The 17,629-nt window shown below is 37.9% G+C and overlaps 1 protein-coding gene across 1 annotated transcript; it reads left to right on the forward strand.

Moving 5' to 3' along the window:
* Positions 1-634: 634 nt before the first annotated feature.
* Positions 635-14,159, forward strand: LOC105053838 (inositol-tetrakisphosphate 1-kinase 5). The gene is given in 4 exon segments (XM_073245587.1): positions 635-875; positions 951-1,257; positions 1,260-2,103; positions 13,867-14,159. Coding segments are annotated over 2 exon segments (1,047 nt in total). The 5' UTR covers positions 635-875; positions 951-1,007; the 3' UTR covers positions 2,057-2,103; positions 13,867-14,159.
* Positions 14,160-17,629: the final 3,470 nt, after the last annotated feature.

Genomic DNA, 17,629 nt, shown 5'->3' on the forward strand with positions numbered 1-17,629 from the left:
ATTTGAAATTTTGAATGACGAAAATATTCTTCATTTTTAAAAAAAATTATGACATTCTATGGCATATTATGATATTTCACATCAAATTTTGATTTATTGTATGTAGGACATCATAATATAACTTAAAAAATTATAATATTCTATATCAAATTATATCTTTCTGCATGCAAGATGTCATAATATGGTTCAGGATGTTCAATATGGAAGGAATATTTTTATTCAATTATTTTTTAATATATATTTAATATCTGCAATTTTATTTTTATTTAAAAATTTTAAAAGATGGAAATGCTTCTGCTTTTTAAAAAAAATTATGATATCCTATGATATATTATGATATCATACATCAAATTATGATATCTTATGCGTCAAATTATAATTTCGTATATACAGAATGTCACATAAGATGTTATAATTTTTTTTAAAAAATAAAAATATTTTTATTATTTAAAATTTTTAATAAAAAAATAAAATTATAAATAATAATTATATATTAAAAAGTGATGGTTATGTAGGTCAAAGATGGCAACATGTATGTCGGATTTTCTTCGCCGTCCGTGGCGCACAAAGAATTTCTAATTTAAGTTACTTAAATGTTTCGTTAGGCCGGTCCAGAATAGGTGGGATTCCTGCCGGGTGCATGATGAGGTGCAAACTTGAGGCGAGTGATGGGACCGGTTGCATAATGAGTTATCAAGAAACCACCGTTCTTCTCTCTCGTCTTCCCTTAGGCGGATCGCCCGCTCGTCGCTCTCTTTCATCCGCCTCTTAGAGAGAGAGCGAGAGAGAGAGAAGGAGGGAGAGAGAGTGCGAGAGCGAGGGAAAAGAGCGATCAAACCCTAATTTCTCCCCCTTCCCTTCATGTTTCTTTCCCGGTAAACCCTAGCTTTCAATGCTCAAAATCCCTAGTCCCTCGATTCCTGCATTAAAAATGCCGTCTTCTCTCGCAGGCCATCGGAGACCGAGGAGGAATTCGCGCGGCTCCCGTCGATCCTGAGCTACTCGCCATGGGGGATCCCCCTCGGCGAAGGTTCTTGATAGGGTACGCCCTCGCCCCCAAGAAGCAGCAGAGCTTCATCCAGCCCTCGCTCGTGGGCCTCGCCGCCGATCGGGGCATCGATCTCGTCCCTATCGACCCCGCCCACTCCCTCTCGGATCAGGGCCCCTTCGATTGCGTCCTCCACAAGCTCTATGGCGACGACTGGAAGGCCCAGCTCGAGGAATTTTCCGCGCGGCATCCGGACGTCCCCGTCATCGACCCCCTCACGCCATCGAGCGCCTCCACAACCGCATTTCCATGCTCCAGGTCGTCTCCGAGCTCGAGATCCCCCAGGATCGGGAGACCTTTGGGATCCCCAGCCAGGTCGTGATCTACGACTCCGGCGCCCTCTCCAACTCCGGCGTCGTCGGCGCCCTCCACTTCCCGGTCATCGCCAAGCCCCTCGTCGCCGACGGTAGCGCCAAATCCCACAAGATGTCGCTGATCTACCACCGCGACGGCCTCCTTAAGCTTAAGCCGCCTCTGGTTCTCCAAGAATTCGTCAACCATGGTGGGGTCATCTTCAAGGTGTACGTCGTCGGAGACTACGTCAAATGCGTCAAGAGGAAGTCCCTCCCAGACGTCTCCGAGGAGAAGCTGGAGTGCACCCAGGGCTCAATATCCTTCTCCCAGGTGTCCAACGTGACAGCTCTAGACCGGACCGAGGAGGAGTACTACGAGACGATGCACCTGGAGGAGGCGGAGATGCCGCCGCTGAGATTCCTCACCGAGATCGCCCGGGGGCTGAGACGGGTGATGGGGCTACACCTTTTCAATTTCGATGTGATCAGGGATGTGAAGGTTGGGAACCGGTATCTCATAATCGACATTAACTACTTTCCCGGGTATGCTAAAATGCCGTCATATGAAACAGTTTTGACAGAGTTCTTTTGGAATATTGTTAATAAAAAGAAAGAGGATGGATCAAATCCAGCTTCGAATGATGTTGACAATGAAAGAGAGATTTTGGTCAGTGATCATCTGGGGACTGCCGGAGAAGTGGAGAATGTGGGCTGACATCCAGAAGTTTGCAGTAATCTTGTTTTTGTTGAGCACTCAAAAAGGTACTCTTTGCACTCTTCTGCAAATTTCAGATGATCAGAGCAATGTGAATGTTGTTGGTCGTATTTGGTTGAATAAGTAGGTTGGGCAGTTTGTGGTTTCTGACTTCTGGATGGGTTCATTTGGTATCTCACACAAAAAATGTACATCCTTCCTTTTGTGGTAATCATTAGGTAGCTTTTGTTTCTTTAATTTCCTCGTCTGAATACTTAGAATTTTAGGAATGTCTGTCATGAATGCCGAAATCTTGTGCCCCAATTTTTACCATGATGGCATTTTGAATTAATGATTCTTGTCGCTTCTCCTTTACTTGCAATTCTTTTTGTCGTTTGTTATTGTTCTTCGTGGCTATCTTGGAATAAATTTATTTTGACAATTGTGGCATTATGCTGGATTACTTGTTTAGATTAAGATTCATGCACTACGTGTTTAAGAAACATAGGTGGGAAGCATGAAATTGATCTCATCCTTTTTGTGTTTGACTATATGCATCTTGCCTTCTGATCTTAGCTTTTATTTGAAAGTCAAGTCTGTCAAATTGGTAAATCTTGTTAAATCTTTTATTACTGCTGCCATCCTAATGATTTTTCCCTCCCGCCTTCCTCTTCCTTTGTTGTCCTGTAATCAGTCAACTTATTTGGAAGGCCTATAAGGTTAGTTAGATTTTGCATTGGACATCAAGGAAAAAAGAGAGCACAAGAGTATTTGAGAAGATAAGCGGATTTCTGTCATAGTTTGGGACCAAAAATTTTCATGATCCAAGCATCTTGGGTCCTTGTTCGTGCTAGAAAGCTATTCAAATATGACCACAAATATCGATTTCATATGTCAAATTTGTATAAGAGCATTTTGGCTTATCTTTTGCTTGCTTACAGAATTTTTTTAATGCAATTTTGAAGAATCATTTATCAAAACATCGATGTATATTTAAGGGCCTGGAGAAGAAATTGCAAGAACAAGCTATTTGATTAGGATGGCTTGCAAGAACAATGTGTGGCTAGCTTGATGTGCTGACCTGGCAGTAGAATCATTTAAAGGGAGGTCATCTAGGTCCAGTAAAAGGTAAACATATTAATGACTTGATTGGAAAAACCAGTCAAGTAATATTAAGACTCCCTTTTTTCCCTATTAACTCACATACGAGATATGTGCTGAGGGTTTATCACGGTGTCTCTATTAATCAAACTACACTGTCTTAAGGGTGATCAATCAACAAGATTAGCACATTGGGAGATTGGGACATGGATTAATCATAGTTTCTAATTATAAAATTGGATTCAGAGGATAGTGAGATTCTGAATTTGAGCATTTAGGGCCACAGCTTTATTGCTTTAGATCTAAATACCACCTGTGGCTCACCACCATGGTCCTTTAAAAAAAATATGGATTTGCTTGTATCAATCATAAAATTTGTATGAGACAAATAATTTCGAGGTTTCTGTGGAGACCAATGAATCTAGATGTTTCACTTGTATGAATGAAGGAACACACAAATTCCTGCTACTTGGCTCTTTAGTTGTGACATCCTCACTTGGTTACGATAGCTGCTAACAAGTGAAGAAAGGTCTAATTTGCAAGTAGAAGCTAAGTGGAATATGTGGTGGGATTGATAACAAATGGCTTATCAAAAGGTCCAGTAATTGAGATGGAGATTTTTCATAGAACATTTCTGCCAACCGACAATTATAAGCCACTGCCTCAGCGACTTCATACATTTCAGCTAAAAGCCTAAAAGTGTGCTGTTATTTGATGCGTGTTCCTAAGTGCTTAGTAGGTAGATGATATCTCGCCGGCTACATCGGGTGCAATGTTCAGAACAGCTATATAGAATATTAGGATTTAATTTTGCTTTTCGCACAAAGGAAGAAGCATTGGTTAAAAGCAAACAACATCAAAATCGGCAGCCCTGGGATCCTCATTCACATTGTTTGTTGTAGCTCCTAAACCTTATTTTCCCGTTCACAAGGCTTCTTATAAGAAGTAAACCTCTTATGAGTTATCTTCATGTAGTGTGGCAAGAGATTACATGTTAGCGGGAATAAAATGACATTGTTTTTAGGTATTATGCATGGAAAGGCCTTCTTCAATGTTTTTAGGTAAATATTTTCAGGCTGAAAAATAAAATATTGTAGATAGGTGGTAGATATGGATACAGCTCAATGTCAAACGGGTCCATTTATTTTTAGGTTGTTTAGATGCTGATGCTTTTGGATGCTTGAACATGGTAGGGATGGGAGGTTGCAATCCTAGACAAGTTTAGATGAAGTTCTATCAAATTTTGAATAATTGATTTAGAAGAGATGCCCTCAAATGCTAAAGAGCATCAGCTGTTCCTTCTTTCTCTTTAGCAGGTTATGTTTCAGGGCATGAAGGTAAATTTCTACATGGTTATTCTTGAAGAATTTGGAACAAAGCTCAAGAATTCTCCACAATGTTGACAGTGCTCTCTGGATATCCCTCTGATTATGATGATTGAAATTGCTCATTTAGTGGATGATGTTATGTGGGTGCAGGTCACCTGACAAGAAATTGTGATGGATTCTAGGGGGAAGAAAGATTGTTCAGGCTATATAAATCTTAATACAAAATATGGAAGTGGCTTGTTTAGGTGCCATTAGAACCTCAAGATACCAGCTTGCTACTTGTGATTTGTTTTAATATCAAACATAAATTTGATAGCATTTTTTTTAAAAATGTTTTGTGAGATTTTAAGAGGGGTTACATTTCACTTTCATTGACACAAATCAAATTAGTTGTTAGTTTTCAACTTTCATGATCAGAATTTTGGAAGAACTGGGGTTCCTGACATTTTGATGTGTACAAACAAATTCTCGTACATTTTCTATCACCTCAGTCATTGAAAAATATGTTTTATCATTTTGTACTCATAAAAGAAATCAACAATGATCTAGGTTTTTAATATAAATGCATAACATTCACAAATTATCAGGATCCACCATCAATTAAGTGTTTTTCTGTGGTAGTTAGTATTGCTTCTTTAGATTCTTATATGATATTTCCCATCGTTTAAGTGTCAATTAGGAAAAGTAATGATTTTGCCTTAGTTATGTTTTCAGGATGTAGGGTCACATGTTTTTTGTCATCTAGATATCACATAGGGAAAGCTTAACACACCCACCTCTAAAAGCAAATATAACCATACCTTTTCACTGACCTACAAGTGTACCTGACTTGAGTTACGTCAGCCTCCACCCTTTTGGGGCTTGTCTGTCAATAAGATGATGGGAGAACTAGTGTCATTAGAGGTGAGCTTGTTTAGCATTTGATGTTTGCATGGATGCAGTGCCATCTCTAATCATTTTTCATTTAACAGCAATGTCACATGAGGCTTCTGTTAATACATTTTCAATCTACAGCTTTTGGTATTAATAATGTTTCTTTAAATTACTAAAAAGCACATGTTTAAACTTGAATTATAAGATGCAAATGATTCAATATTGAGCTGGGAACTCTTATAACAATTACTTAAGGTTGAATTACAATGATGATAGAGTGTTCTTGGGCAGGCAGGTGTTTTCGGTAGAGCAAATTGTTAAGTGTGCTGTTAAAATGTCTAAATCTGTTATTGTCCTTGATGCTGTTGATTTATGGATATCAACTTTTTAAAGTAGAATATTATCTCTCTTTATGGTAGTCATCCAATCACGTCATAAATGTCTGTTGTCCTAATTAACCCACAAGTCTATGCTGTTCTAACTTGTAATTTCAACAGTGGATGCTTCTTTTTTCTTTCTTTTCTTTTAACTCTGCTTCAGAGTTTATTTGGATTAGCGCCAATTACTTTTGCAACCCTGCTTTGGTATTGAAGAATTAAAATAAAATTCTGCAAGAGGAAAGAAATAATAATAATACAAAGTTAGACCAACTTACTAAATAAATTATGACCTAGTGCTTATGCCATAGGACATAAATATAAATAAATACTAGATATTAAAACCCGTGCGATGCACGGGGTAACAAAAAAAAGGAGGAGAGTATATGAAAGAAAAATTATATTTTTTGTTAAAGCTAAACAGAATAATAATTGAAACTAATTAATTGGTCTAATATTAAAAATAATTAATAAATAATTCTTTCTCCTAATGATTAATATAAATTCTTTTATTAAATTGTAATAAATAATGCTAAACACTCAGAATATTTTTTTATTAAATTGTAATAAATAATGCTAAACACTCAGAATGCCATTTGTCAAACACTCAGAATGCCACTTGTCAAAAGGTCATCAATTTGATCCTTTTTATTAAATTATAATAATAATGCTAAACACTCAGAATGTCACTTGTCAAAAGGTCACCAACCTGGTCCTTCTTTTTATATATTATTATAGATGTACTACAATGCAAGTTTATTATGCCCAGGAAAAGAAAAAAATGATATAGGCTTCTTGCTTTAATTTTTTTGCTCTTGTCTGTACTTCTTTAAATGCTGTGCTTATTTGTGGAATTTATACGGCCTTCTCAGCATTTGTGATTGGCCAGATAATCCCAATGTCGGGAGAAATTTAGAAATTGGGGCTTATTTTTGTTTTATTTTATTTTTTGCAACTGTTCTTTTTTGCCGAGGTAAAAATTGATGGGTGATTTTTGAGAAACACTTACAATTGATGGTAAATCCGAACTGTGGTCTTGAAGGTAAGAAGTTGTTTCTCATCTTGGACTAAGAACCTTAATTTATGTTACGATGATGGCGATAAAAGAAATTACCTGTTAGTCATGAGATGGGTTTTTTAAATGCTGTTATTTAGAGTGGTTGAGGATGACATTGAAGAAATAATGCATATGATTGAAGTCACTTGACTATTGTTCAAGATAATCTGTTCTTGATATCATTAGTGAATCTGGAATACATTTTTGGTTAATGCAGAAGGGCTTATGTGCAAGGCAAAATGTTGATTTTGGTTTATTGAGATCCAAGATTTGTTAAGGCCCTAGAAAGTAATCCAGCATGGGAAACCCTAAAATTCTCAAAACAATAACACTTGTAGTTAGTGCAACATTATTTATAACATGGTTTGCCATACCATCCCATAGCACCCGGTATGGTGCATAACATACTGTATCGGGATGCTATCTCGAATTGTACTGGCATTTGGTATGCCATCTCGTACCATACCGACACTATAATAGAATGGTACTGGTATAAGTTTTGGTATCGAGATAGCGAACTTTGATTTATAATGTATGTTTTAATTAATTTTGGCTTTAATGAGTGGTTGATCTACCTTTTTTTGTTTAATCAATCAATGAGACCCTATCTCGAAGTGAAATTTCACTTGATAACTCTTGCAAGACTTGCCATGCTTTGTCAAAGTGATTACCTTGGCTTTGCAAAATGAAGTGTTGAGGTCTATAGTGTTGTGTCATGAATTTTATGCTTTGATAGAATCCAGTACTTCAAAAAGAAAAAGAAAAGTTCAAACTAAAACCTCAATAGTGATATTCTTCAGCCATGCAGTTCTTCATCTTACCATGTTTGTTGTCAAATATCAATACCTACTATGTTGGAAGGTACAAGTTGCACGATTTTTATTTATTACCCGTTGGAGGAGATGATGGAAATTTGTTACCTTGCATCATCAGTTGTATTATGAGTAAATACCTCCCTAAAGAAATAGTATCTTCAAAATGATCAAGGGAGTTCACACTTGTTTATTTTCCAAAACTAACTGCTTTTCATTTGTTGGAGTTGGTGTGTTTTATGGTGGCTTGCAATTTTGTGTCCCTTGTTTTTATTTCTCTATTGTGCTTGATCTTCTTAGTCTTGGAGGGCTGTAGCATCAATTTTCTAAAGTTTATGCCTGAGCTGTTTTTTTTTTAGCTTCTCTTTTCCTTTAATTATCTTTACAGGTCCAGGCAATGTGTTTTAACTGTAATCAATGACATTCTGATTATCTACTAACATCTTGATGAGTTTTGGTTGAAAATGTTTGGTTCTGTTTTTCTTTACTTTGTTTCCTAACCTTTTGGAATGATTTTAGCTCCACTGATGAGTAAGAGATGTTATCTGTAAGGAGCTGATGGACCAATTTAACACCAAAACATTTTTAGCTTTCATCCTCTTTTTTTGTGGGACAACAAAGAAATCAGTTTTTTGTTGCTGATTAAATTCTCAAATAATCTATTCTAAAGAAGTTTCCTAGGTTGTTGGGTGTGGGGAGGTAGTAATTTGTTGCAAGTTAAATGTATATCATACTTGTTTAATACTGTTTTTCTATTCTTGCATAACTTCTTGTAATGGTAAACAGATACATACATCGAAACGTCGATTCGTATCTGGGGTGTTTCTATAGATACTTCATATGGTAATATCCTATTCGTAGGAACTAAAATGGAGACTAGCTCTAGGAGAGATGGCTGACAGGCTGATAGTTCTGGTTGTGAAAACTGGTACAGTTCTGAATAATGCTTTTGAGGTTTCGAATCCCTCCCTCTCCTCTCTTTTTTTTTTTGTTGAATAAACTTGTTTCTTTATTAGTTTGGCCTGGCCCAATTTGTTTCATGAAAGGGGATATTAGGCTAGGTGGGATACCGGAGCCCAAACAGAAAGGAAAAAAAAACAATAGAATGGATATAAATAAGAAAATGATCGCTTTTTTTTTTTTTTTTTTGTGGGTGGGTGTGTTTGTGTTGGGGGGGACCTTGCTGCAGCTGCATGCCCCAGAAATACAACAAATCCTAGAACAAGATAAGAGCTTGCTAAGCTGATTCTAGGAGAGACATAATTGATTGCATTCATCTTGGTAGCTAACCTACCCACTCTTGTATAACAGTTTTGCTACTGTAGATCACACGTCTGTGTTTGTGTTTTATATTTGTTGTATGGTTATATACAATATTATAGGCCTTTTCTTTTCCTTTTTGTGGTTTTTTTTTTGGTTGGGGTCAGCAGTGGGGGTGGGAAGCTTCTTATGGAGGAAAAACTGCTTTGTCAATATGGACTATGGAGTTTTTGGTTATATGAGTTTGATAAGTGCTAATTTGATTGAAGATTGTAGCTTGATTTTGACTTTCTGCATCATATGGTGTTCATTAAGTTCCACATGTGTCTGGTAACACAATTCGCATCCCTGTTGATCTGTGTTGTGGTTTCCAAAGCTCTGGTAGAATGTGCAATAAAACTTTTGCTGCAGTGCTTATTTAAGAGTCTCAAGGTTGGGAAGCTGAGAACAATGGATCCCGTGTTCATTTTGTGAACCATGCTTTTTATGTCGGCGATGATTTTAAAAATCAAAAGGCAGGATTTTTTTAAAAAAAAAAAAAAAATCTTGATGATCACTTGCCATCTCATAAATATTTGAAGAGTTTGTGGAGGACGGTAGAGAAGGAATTCATATATGTTAAAGAATTGTGAGCTTGGTAGCCAGGAGTGGTAAGTGGAGCAAGAGCCTGGCAAGGATGAAATAGATTTCATGGCATTCACATTTCATGGTATTTGAGATCTTGGTTTGGCTCTGCCTGGTAAAATTTGGGCTTCTACTTGTTCTCCATTTTGTTCATGAGCAAGGTTGTGAAAAAACCTAGGTGGGGCTTGATGGTGGACCCCCTCTATCACCTAGGCATATGCCTAGGCATTTAGGCAGCCATCTTGGGAGGAAAGTCCCACAAAGCTTCAAAATGCATGCCTATCCTTTTATACATAGTGCATCTTTAGATACACCCATTCATTAAATGAGGCATCCTTTTTCGATACATAGAAGAAGAGAGAAGACAGCAACAGCGTGCTGCTTATGCAACCAGCAGTGCAGCAGGACTTGCACTCACATATGCAGGCAGCAAGCAAGCAGCTGTCCATCTGGCAGCACTGCAGATTAAAGCAAATAAAAGAAGGAAAGACCAGCCAGAAGCAATGCAGCAAGAGAAGGCATTTGATAAAGCAAGGAAAACAGGGAGAAAAAGCCGAAAAAGGGGAGAGCAGATGGAGAACAGGGAATCCATCATCAATATAGAAAATGGCATGATTAGGAAGAAGACTTGCACAAAAAAGAGGAAAAAGGATGAGGAATAAGGAAGAAAAAGAATAGGAAAGAAAAACAAAAAAAACCTCTTTGGCACAGCTGACGGCTGCTGCCATCACCTCTAGTGCTCGCTGCTGCTGCTGGAACCATGGGTGGCCGGTGATCTGTCTCTGGCAGCAGCCTAGGTCCATGGTGGCCTCTACCACTGGGGTTGGTTGCTGGAACAGAGAAGTGAGGAGGCAAAAATAAGGGGACAATTCTACAGTTTTAAGCAGCTGTGTCTAGGCAGCCAGCCAAAATATTTGCTAGCTGCCTGCCTAGGGAGGTGGGCGAGTGCCTATTATAACACTGTTCATGAGAGAGGGAAATAATGAGTGTTGATGGAGGAATTATTGGTATAATAGAAAGGGCTTTTCATCGGAGGCAAACATGGGAAGCAATTTAACTCATCGTTGATGGATGTAGATTGAGCAGAAAACTGCAAAGATTTTCAGTCTCTTTCTGGTTGGAAAAAAAAAAAAAAAGAAAAGGTGGCCAAAAGAAAAGATTTAGGAGGAAGATGTGATCAGCAGTGTGTATGGACCATAAGATCAATCTAACAGTTTCTGTCTGCAGTAGATGGAAGGTCATCTCAAGCATTTCTGCTAGGTAGAAATCTCTAGGGTCATTGATAAGTATTTCCATTCGTATTCTATACCCGGTTTAGGTTACGTCTTGCAACCATGGTCTTCTTCTCAATGCCAAACACATGGATGAGAAGGAAATCCAACATCCAAAAAGGCAAAAACTCGAAGAGGACCTAGACTTAAGGATTAGTGACAAACACCAGGTAGTTTTGATTGAGAGAGAATCCTAGGATTTTAATCCACATCTTCATCTCACCATCGAACATATGTCACAATGCAATGTATGGTGACTTAAATCATTTCGATAACAATGAGGTGTAGTTTAAATGATATGTCAAAATTAAGATGTGACAAACCTGATTTTGTATATTAATACATATTAACTTCTCTTCGAAACATTCTGATTCTGGACACTGATAAGACAGCAACTATTATCTGCTGAGTAGAAATGATCTGCTAAATGCTTGATTTATCAAAACTGGCAGAGTTGAGAGGGGAATAGAAATCCTTATTTATGCCATTAATTTGGTTCACCGAGCCATCTTGAACTCGGCGGTTGGGGGTGTGCCGAACTGTATTGGCGGCTAACTGGTGCGGTTCGGATGCTTGATTTGGAACGTCAGCAAAAATGGAGCGAGAGAAAAGTAAAGAGAAGAAGAGAGAGAGAAGAAGGGAGGGAAGGAGAGGAAAAGACTGGCAGTGGCTTGCCGAGGCCTTTGGGGCGACTATGGGACTGATTTGGGCTATCTGATGGCCATGGTGGTTACCCGGTGGCCTCTCCGACATCTTCCTCTCACTTCTCTTCTCTTTCTTTCTCTCTCTCTATCTTTTTCTGCTTTTATTTCTTCTCATGGAGGATCGTGGAGCCCGAGAGGCCTCGACGGCCCTCCAAGGGTCTCCATGGTCCTTCGGTTGCTACTGTCAGCGTCTCCCTCTCGCTCCCTCCTCCTCCCCCCTCTCTCTCTCTCTTTCTTTAGTTCATCCCTTGTTTCCGTGTCAGTTCGGACTTGGTATGGTTTGGTACGGAGGCATACTGACTCGTATTGCCGATCGGCTGGCATAAGATCCGGTTCCGAGTTGGCGATCCTTAGTCATTATATGCTGAGAACAATTGACATCATGTTGGACTCTGAAACTGTAAACAACCAACATCATGTTGGACTCTGGAACTGTGATTAGTTGGATAACCACACCAGTGACCTAGATTGATGGTGCTCATCTTTTTCCCTATAATATTTAGAGGATCAGTTCAACCCTTGTTTCCTTTAGGCCACTTACATCCATGAGAGGCCAACAGTGCTGTGGACTGGATAGCCTCTTATGTTGCTAATCTTGCAGGCTCTATCCTCTAGGACTTCACCTCATCTGTTCCTAGGCAGCTTTTTGATCTCCTGTACTCTGACTCCAGTGGATGTATTTAGGCTAGGCTGTTGGAAATAGCCACCTTACCAAAAAAAGTGATGAATGGGGAGGGGTTGATGGATTGTGCATGAGGTGAATTGTCCAATATATAGTGTCAAGAAGCTGAGGGAATTATCAAGTTAAAACAGTCACTTGATTTGGGGTTTGGGAATGCAATCAAATTAGATTATGAGAAATCGACTGCTTTAATTTACGAAACTTTTATAAATCCTTTTCTGTTTCTTGCATTGTTGATTCTTAGATGGAGGAGGTTTTTTTTTTTGGGTTAGCTTGGAAGGAAGGTTCATTTTTTGGATGAGACCCCTGCATGTTAAAATGGTCTAAAGAATCTGGACTTTACGTCTTAATGATCGTGATGAAACTTTTAGTTGGAGGTGGATGGCTGGTGGCATATTCTTAGCCAAAATTTTCTTTTCCTTGGTGGATGGCCTTCTGGCCATTACTGCTGTCACAATCTTGATGAATGCACGATCAGCGAGCGTAAATAAATTCATTGTTGTCAACATTTCAAGTATCATGTGTTATAGTAGGTTTTTTTTCTCTTGCATAAAGGAACAAATTTAGTTTATAATGTGTGCAGTAATAGGATGGGCTATGAAGTATTATAAGGCATTGACAGCATTCTACACCATGCATGGTAGTCTTCAGTGAGTTACTACTTCATTGGTTTTTACTTTTTAACCTGTAATTCACTGATACAGGAGTTGGTAATGATTGACTAGTGTGCATATTTGTTTGCTTATGCAAGTCACAGATGCATTTTGACCAAGAATGACTTTAAAGCTTGCCTCGTCAATGTCCAAAGTAATACCTTATGTTAAATCTTATCTTGAACTGCTGACGTAGGAGTTGCTTTTAGTGGTCAGCTTTTCTTTTCTCCTCCCCCCCCCCCCCCCCCCCTTTTTTTTTTGTGGGGTAATGATGGTAACATCCACCTATACATAGCATGATTGATTTACTTGAAAACCTCTTTAAGAAAAAATATAGAATGATAAAAAAACTGAAAGCAGAAATTTGTTCTCACTTCCATGTTTCATAGTGTTTTTTTTGGAAGTTTCATGGATAATGTTGTCTACAACCTTGAGACCTTAAACAAATATAATTATGAAATAGCCTAAATTCTCTTCCTTGAGGGAGGGAAGGAGGTATATGAGAATTTAATATACTTTAAATGCTTTGTGGCTTGCAATTTGTAAACCTTGTACCCTGCTTGACTGCTAACAAGAAGATGTATGAGAGAAGGAGCCTTTATATGAGAAGTATTTTGCAGTTTAGCTGGCCCTGACTTATTTTATCTACAATCTCATTGCACATGCATGTATAGCCATGGACAACCTCAATTCTCTTGGGGAATCTCAAGGTTAAAACTTGCAACCATGTAGGTTTACAATGGGATCAATCTAATGTTAACTCTAGCAGGTCTGGAGGCTTCTTCAATAGCATGGTTAATATCGGGTGGCCTGAATTGCTTAATCTTCATGACTGCCATCACTTAATTCTGACCAAAGTAGAGAAATAACTACTTGATCGTTTGTCCTTACATTTGTAAGCACAAAAAAGTATGCAAGAAATGAGGCTATTGTTTCCATTCTGCTGTTATTCTCGTCCAGAATTCCTGATTACACCTCATGCGATATATATGATTTTAAATATTTAGCAGCACCCGATAAACCTGAAGTAGTATTGATCTTGTCTAGAATTGTCCAAAAGAATTAAGACTTCTGGCTTTCAATGTGCAGAGGTGGTGCCACTCTTGCTAGCTTACATGATGAGTCTAGAAAGATTAGCTGGTTATCTTCTTGCAATGAAGTACAGCAGGACCTTAAGAGCATTTATTTTTCAGTATATGTTTATTAGGCCTTGGATACTCAGATTTGTTATTTCAATGTATCAGCCCTTGATGTGAAGTTGAAGTCGTTACAAATGCTGACATAAGCATGAAATGCTAATTATGTTGGCTCATCTTTTGTCCTTTGGTCGAACTTAATATCTCAAGCATAAGTGATTAAAGGTCTTGCTATGTTACGTGGAATATCATAATTTCTAGCCAGTGTAAGTATGACCGTTGGTATTCAGCAAAACAAGAATGAGAACATTCTGAAAGTGTGGGGCAAACTCAAGTCTACCAAATTGTTAAGAGTATACGTACTCTTTTTCTCCTTGATAATCTGGCAGCATCAATTTTATTGGTAGACGTACAATAGGGAATGTTACAATGTTACTTACTCATTGTGCATATTGATATTTATGGTTTGTACATCACCACAAACACTGGTAAATTGGATTATGTTTGTGATGTGAAAATGGGTTCTGGGTTAAGATAAACTAGGAGTAGCAAATAAATCGTTGAGAGAAATAGTTAAAATGCTGCTGGTTCTTTCTTTTGTTATGGCTTATATTGCATTACAGGTGAATGGAATTTACCTTTTTTTCTTCATCGGTCTTCATTTAGCCAAGTATCCACATGTTTTTTTTTCCCTACTTCCTGGTTAAACATACATATTCATCTTCTAATGTACTGTGTGCTGTCTGTTGAGGAATATCTGAATATACTCATGGATATCTATTTGTTACACATGAAAGGCCAATGCAAGTCTATTTTGTTTTCTAGATCACTTGTAACTGAGAATTTGTGAGTCATTAGTCATCTGGTGAAAATTGTGAACTTTCTGGCCATTCCTCTCTCAGTTTCTCATCCTGGACGTACCCCAAAGGACTTTCTTCCTTTATCTTTCCAAATAACATTTTGTAGAGCCATTATATCTGTCCAAAGTTTTTCGGTCTATATGCTGCGCATTAGCCTTTGGATTTTGTAGGTTTGTAGGCCGAAGCAAAGGATCGCAGGATTCTGTTTTTGATTACGATGGAATAGCTATTTTATGGTTTGCCAACAGCTACGTGTCGTGTGATAAACTCTATGACCGTGTTGATATGGGACCTGCCTCCATGTAGCTTCTGGTTTGGATCCCTCTTAAACTCATAATAGCTATTTAAGTTTTGATCAGGACAGCTAGCTATGTCGCATGATCATGATTGCCCATCCACTTGGTAATTCATAATAAAGAGATATAATTGGTGTTCTTGGGCGTTTACTAACAGAAGCTTGTGGCTTGTTACCTTGCTAGAACTCAAAAAAGTGCAAAAGAAGGCTTCTGAAAACAAAATCTTCCCTTTGAGGACGATGGTAGTGATCTTTCCACCATCATTTGGACACCAATGACAAAAGCTCCGTGGGCGCTTGTGATCAAGTGATTCCACATATTCATGCCAGGTCAGCAATTTAGGTTCCCCTGGGTCACCCATGACATTTTGGTTCTGCTTCTCTCGCCTTGGTACGACTTTTGAGGTGAAGGTATTTCTGACCTTTATCGTATTGATTTAGACTCACTATTGATGGCTTTTTTACCCCAGAAAGGATCAGTGGGAAAGGACAGCCTTATCATAAAATGAAGATTCACTTTCAATGAGAAACGCAAAGAAGTCTTATCTGAAGTCTTTGGGTTTCTCTCTGAACTGGGTTCAAACATTCTCTCTTCTTGGATGGTCCAATTACTTGGGTTTCCAAGTTATTAGGGTTGGATGAGTTTGAATTTTTAGAAGTAGGTATTCTACTTCTTCAAGAAAGATACTGTCGAAGAATGTTTGCATCTCTAACCTCTATGATGGTCCTGTTGGAAATTTTACGGACTTCTGAGAACGTATTTACACAATGTAAGGCATATCCTACAAGGATAACATCTATAGCTTTAGATCTTATCTTCTCCTAGATTCAGATTTTCCAATCTTAGTTAGATACACCCACAATTAGGGGTAAGCCAAACAAGATATTTTACCTTTTTAGAGTTCAAAAGGGGTTTTATCACTATCCTTAAATGGTATTCTATTTAGGAAAGTGTGCCCAACGTGACTCACATTTGTTATGACCTATCAAGCCAAGCATGCGCATGCATGTGTGAATTGTGATAAGCAGCCTAAAAACCCACACATTACTGTAGGGTTTGTTAGTTGAGAAAGTGTTCAATGCACCTTGCATTAAATCTTTTGATGTGGGATTACTGATTTTAACAGACAGGTTCAAAAACAATGCTTTAATCATTAAACTTTTCCTACCAAAACCATATAATTAATTTAAAATTTCTTCTGAAATCAAATATTACATAACATGCCCTTTCATCTATCTTTCTCATTTTTTTTTATTTCCTCCTCCTCTGATTTTGATCGTCTCAAATTCGCTTTTTCAGCGCACATTCATATATATTGCATGTGTTGTAGTCTAGTCATTGCAATAAAATTAAAAGTACACCTTTATCCGCAACCAAAAAAAAGAGAAAAATATAATTTAATGATGGAAGAGAAGTGAAATCTTGGCAACAACTTGTAGAAAGAGAGAGAAAAAGTAAAACAAGCAGATAGTGGACTTGAATAGGATTAGCGGCCTTATTTAAGTCTACGCCGCAAATTATCCTAAACCAGGGCATTTTGGTTGGTTATCTTGAGGTCTTCTTGGCAAATCCAAGTACATGAAATTCTTTTGCTTGTCTTTTCTTCTTTTTTAAGTGTGCTTTGAATTCTTTGATCCACGGAGCTTCATGATTCAATTGGACAAATTTGGAGGAAGAAATGCTGATGGGGAACCTTTTGTGAGGTTTGTAGTGGTTGTGGAGGTTTGGAACCCATCGGTCCAATCTCGAAGCCCACCCTTGACACTTGATCTTGATGTCCATCCTTTTTTGCCACATTACAAGTATGGGAGATGAGGTGTGTTGGGATCAGGGTTTCATCGAGAGGCAACATGATTCTTGTATTCCATCATTTTGATTCTAGTGGAATCTCTTTTCTATCCTGTGGACATAGGCTTCTGGACGAACTATTTATGCGTGTGCTGCATTCTTTTTTCTCTCTATTTTTTTGAATGTTTTCATTCTTCATCCGTTTGAGTGCCCTAAGGACCTTGATTTATCAAGGTCTGTTCTAACATTCTATATTGATATGATTTGGTATCCATTCCATTCGATTTGAAAAGACACAATGGAGCTAACCAAAATCAAATATTAGAGCAATTTGGTTGCTCAACATACTTGCCTAATTACATCCATCCTTTACTCAACCTGGCTGCTCTATTGCCCAAAAAGAGAGCCATTTCACTTGTAGTTCATTCATGTTTTTTATTATTCTGGATTTAATATTAGACATTGTTTTGGTTTCTGTGTTTCTTTCTTTTCTTTTTATCGCAAAGAAGCATGGTTTGAATTTTCTGAAGAACAGACTCCCCACAAATAAGTTCTGAAAAATAGACAGCGAAAACATCAAAGACATCCTCTGAGAAGTTTACCTCTCAAAAGGAAACATTTTATCTTTAATTTAATTAACTATGTGACTGATTCAATTCAACTTACCACCAACAAACGCAACTTTTTAATTTGTTTATCCATGAGGAAATCCTTCATGGAGATTCTTGAAAAGGTTTGTTGACAACTATAGATATCCGATCCAGCAGGACAT

The sequence above is a fragment of the Elaeis guineensis genome, chromosome 11, assembly GCF_000442705.2.
Source record: "Elaeis guineensis isolate ETL-2024a chromosome 11, EG11, whole genome shotgun sequence".
NCBI classification, from domain to species: domain Eukaryota; kingdom Viridiplantae; phylum Streptophyta; class Magnoliopsida; order Arecales; family Arecaceae; genus Elaeis; species Elaeis guineensis.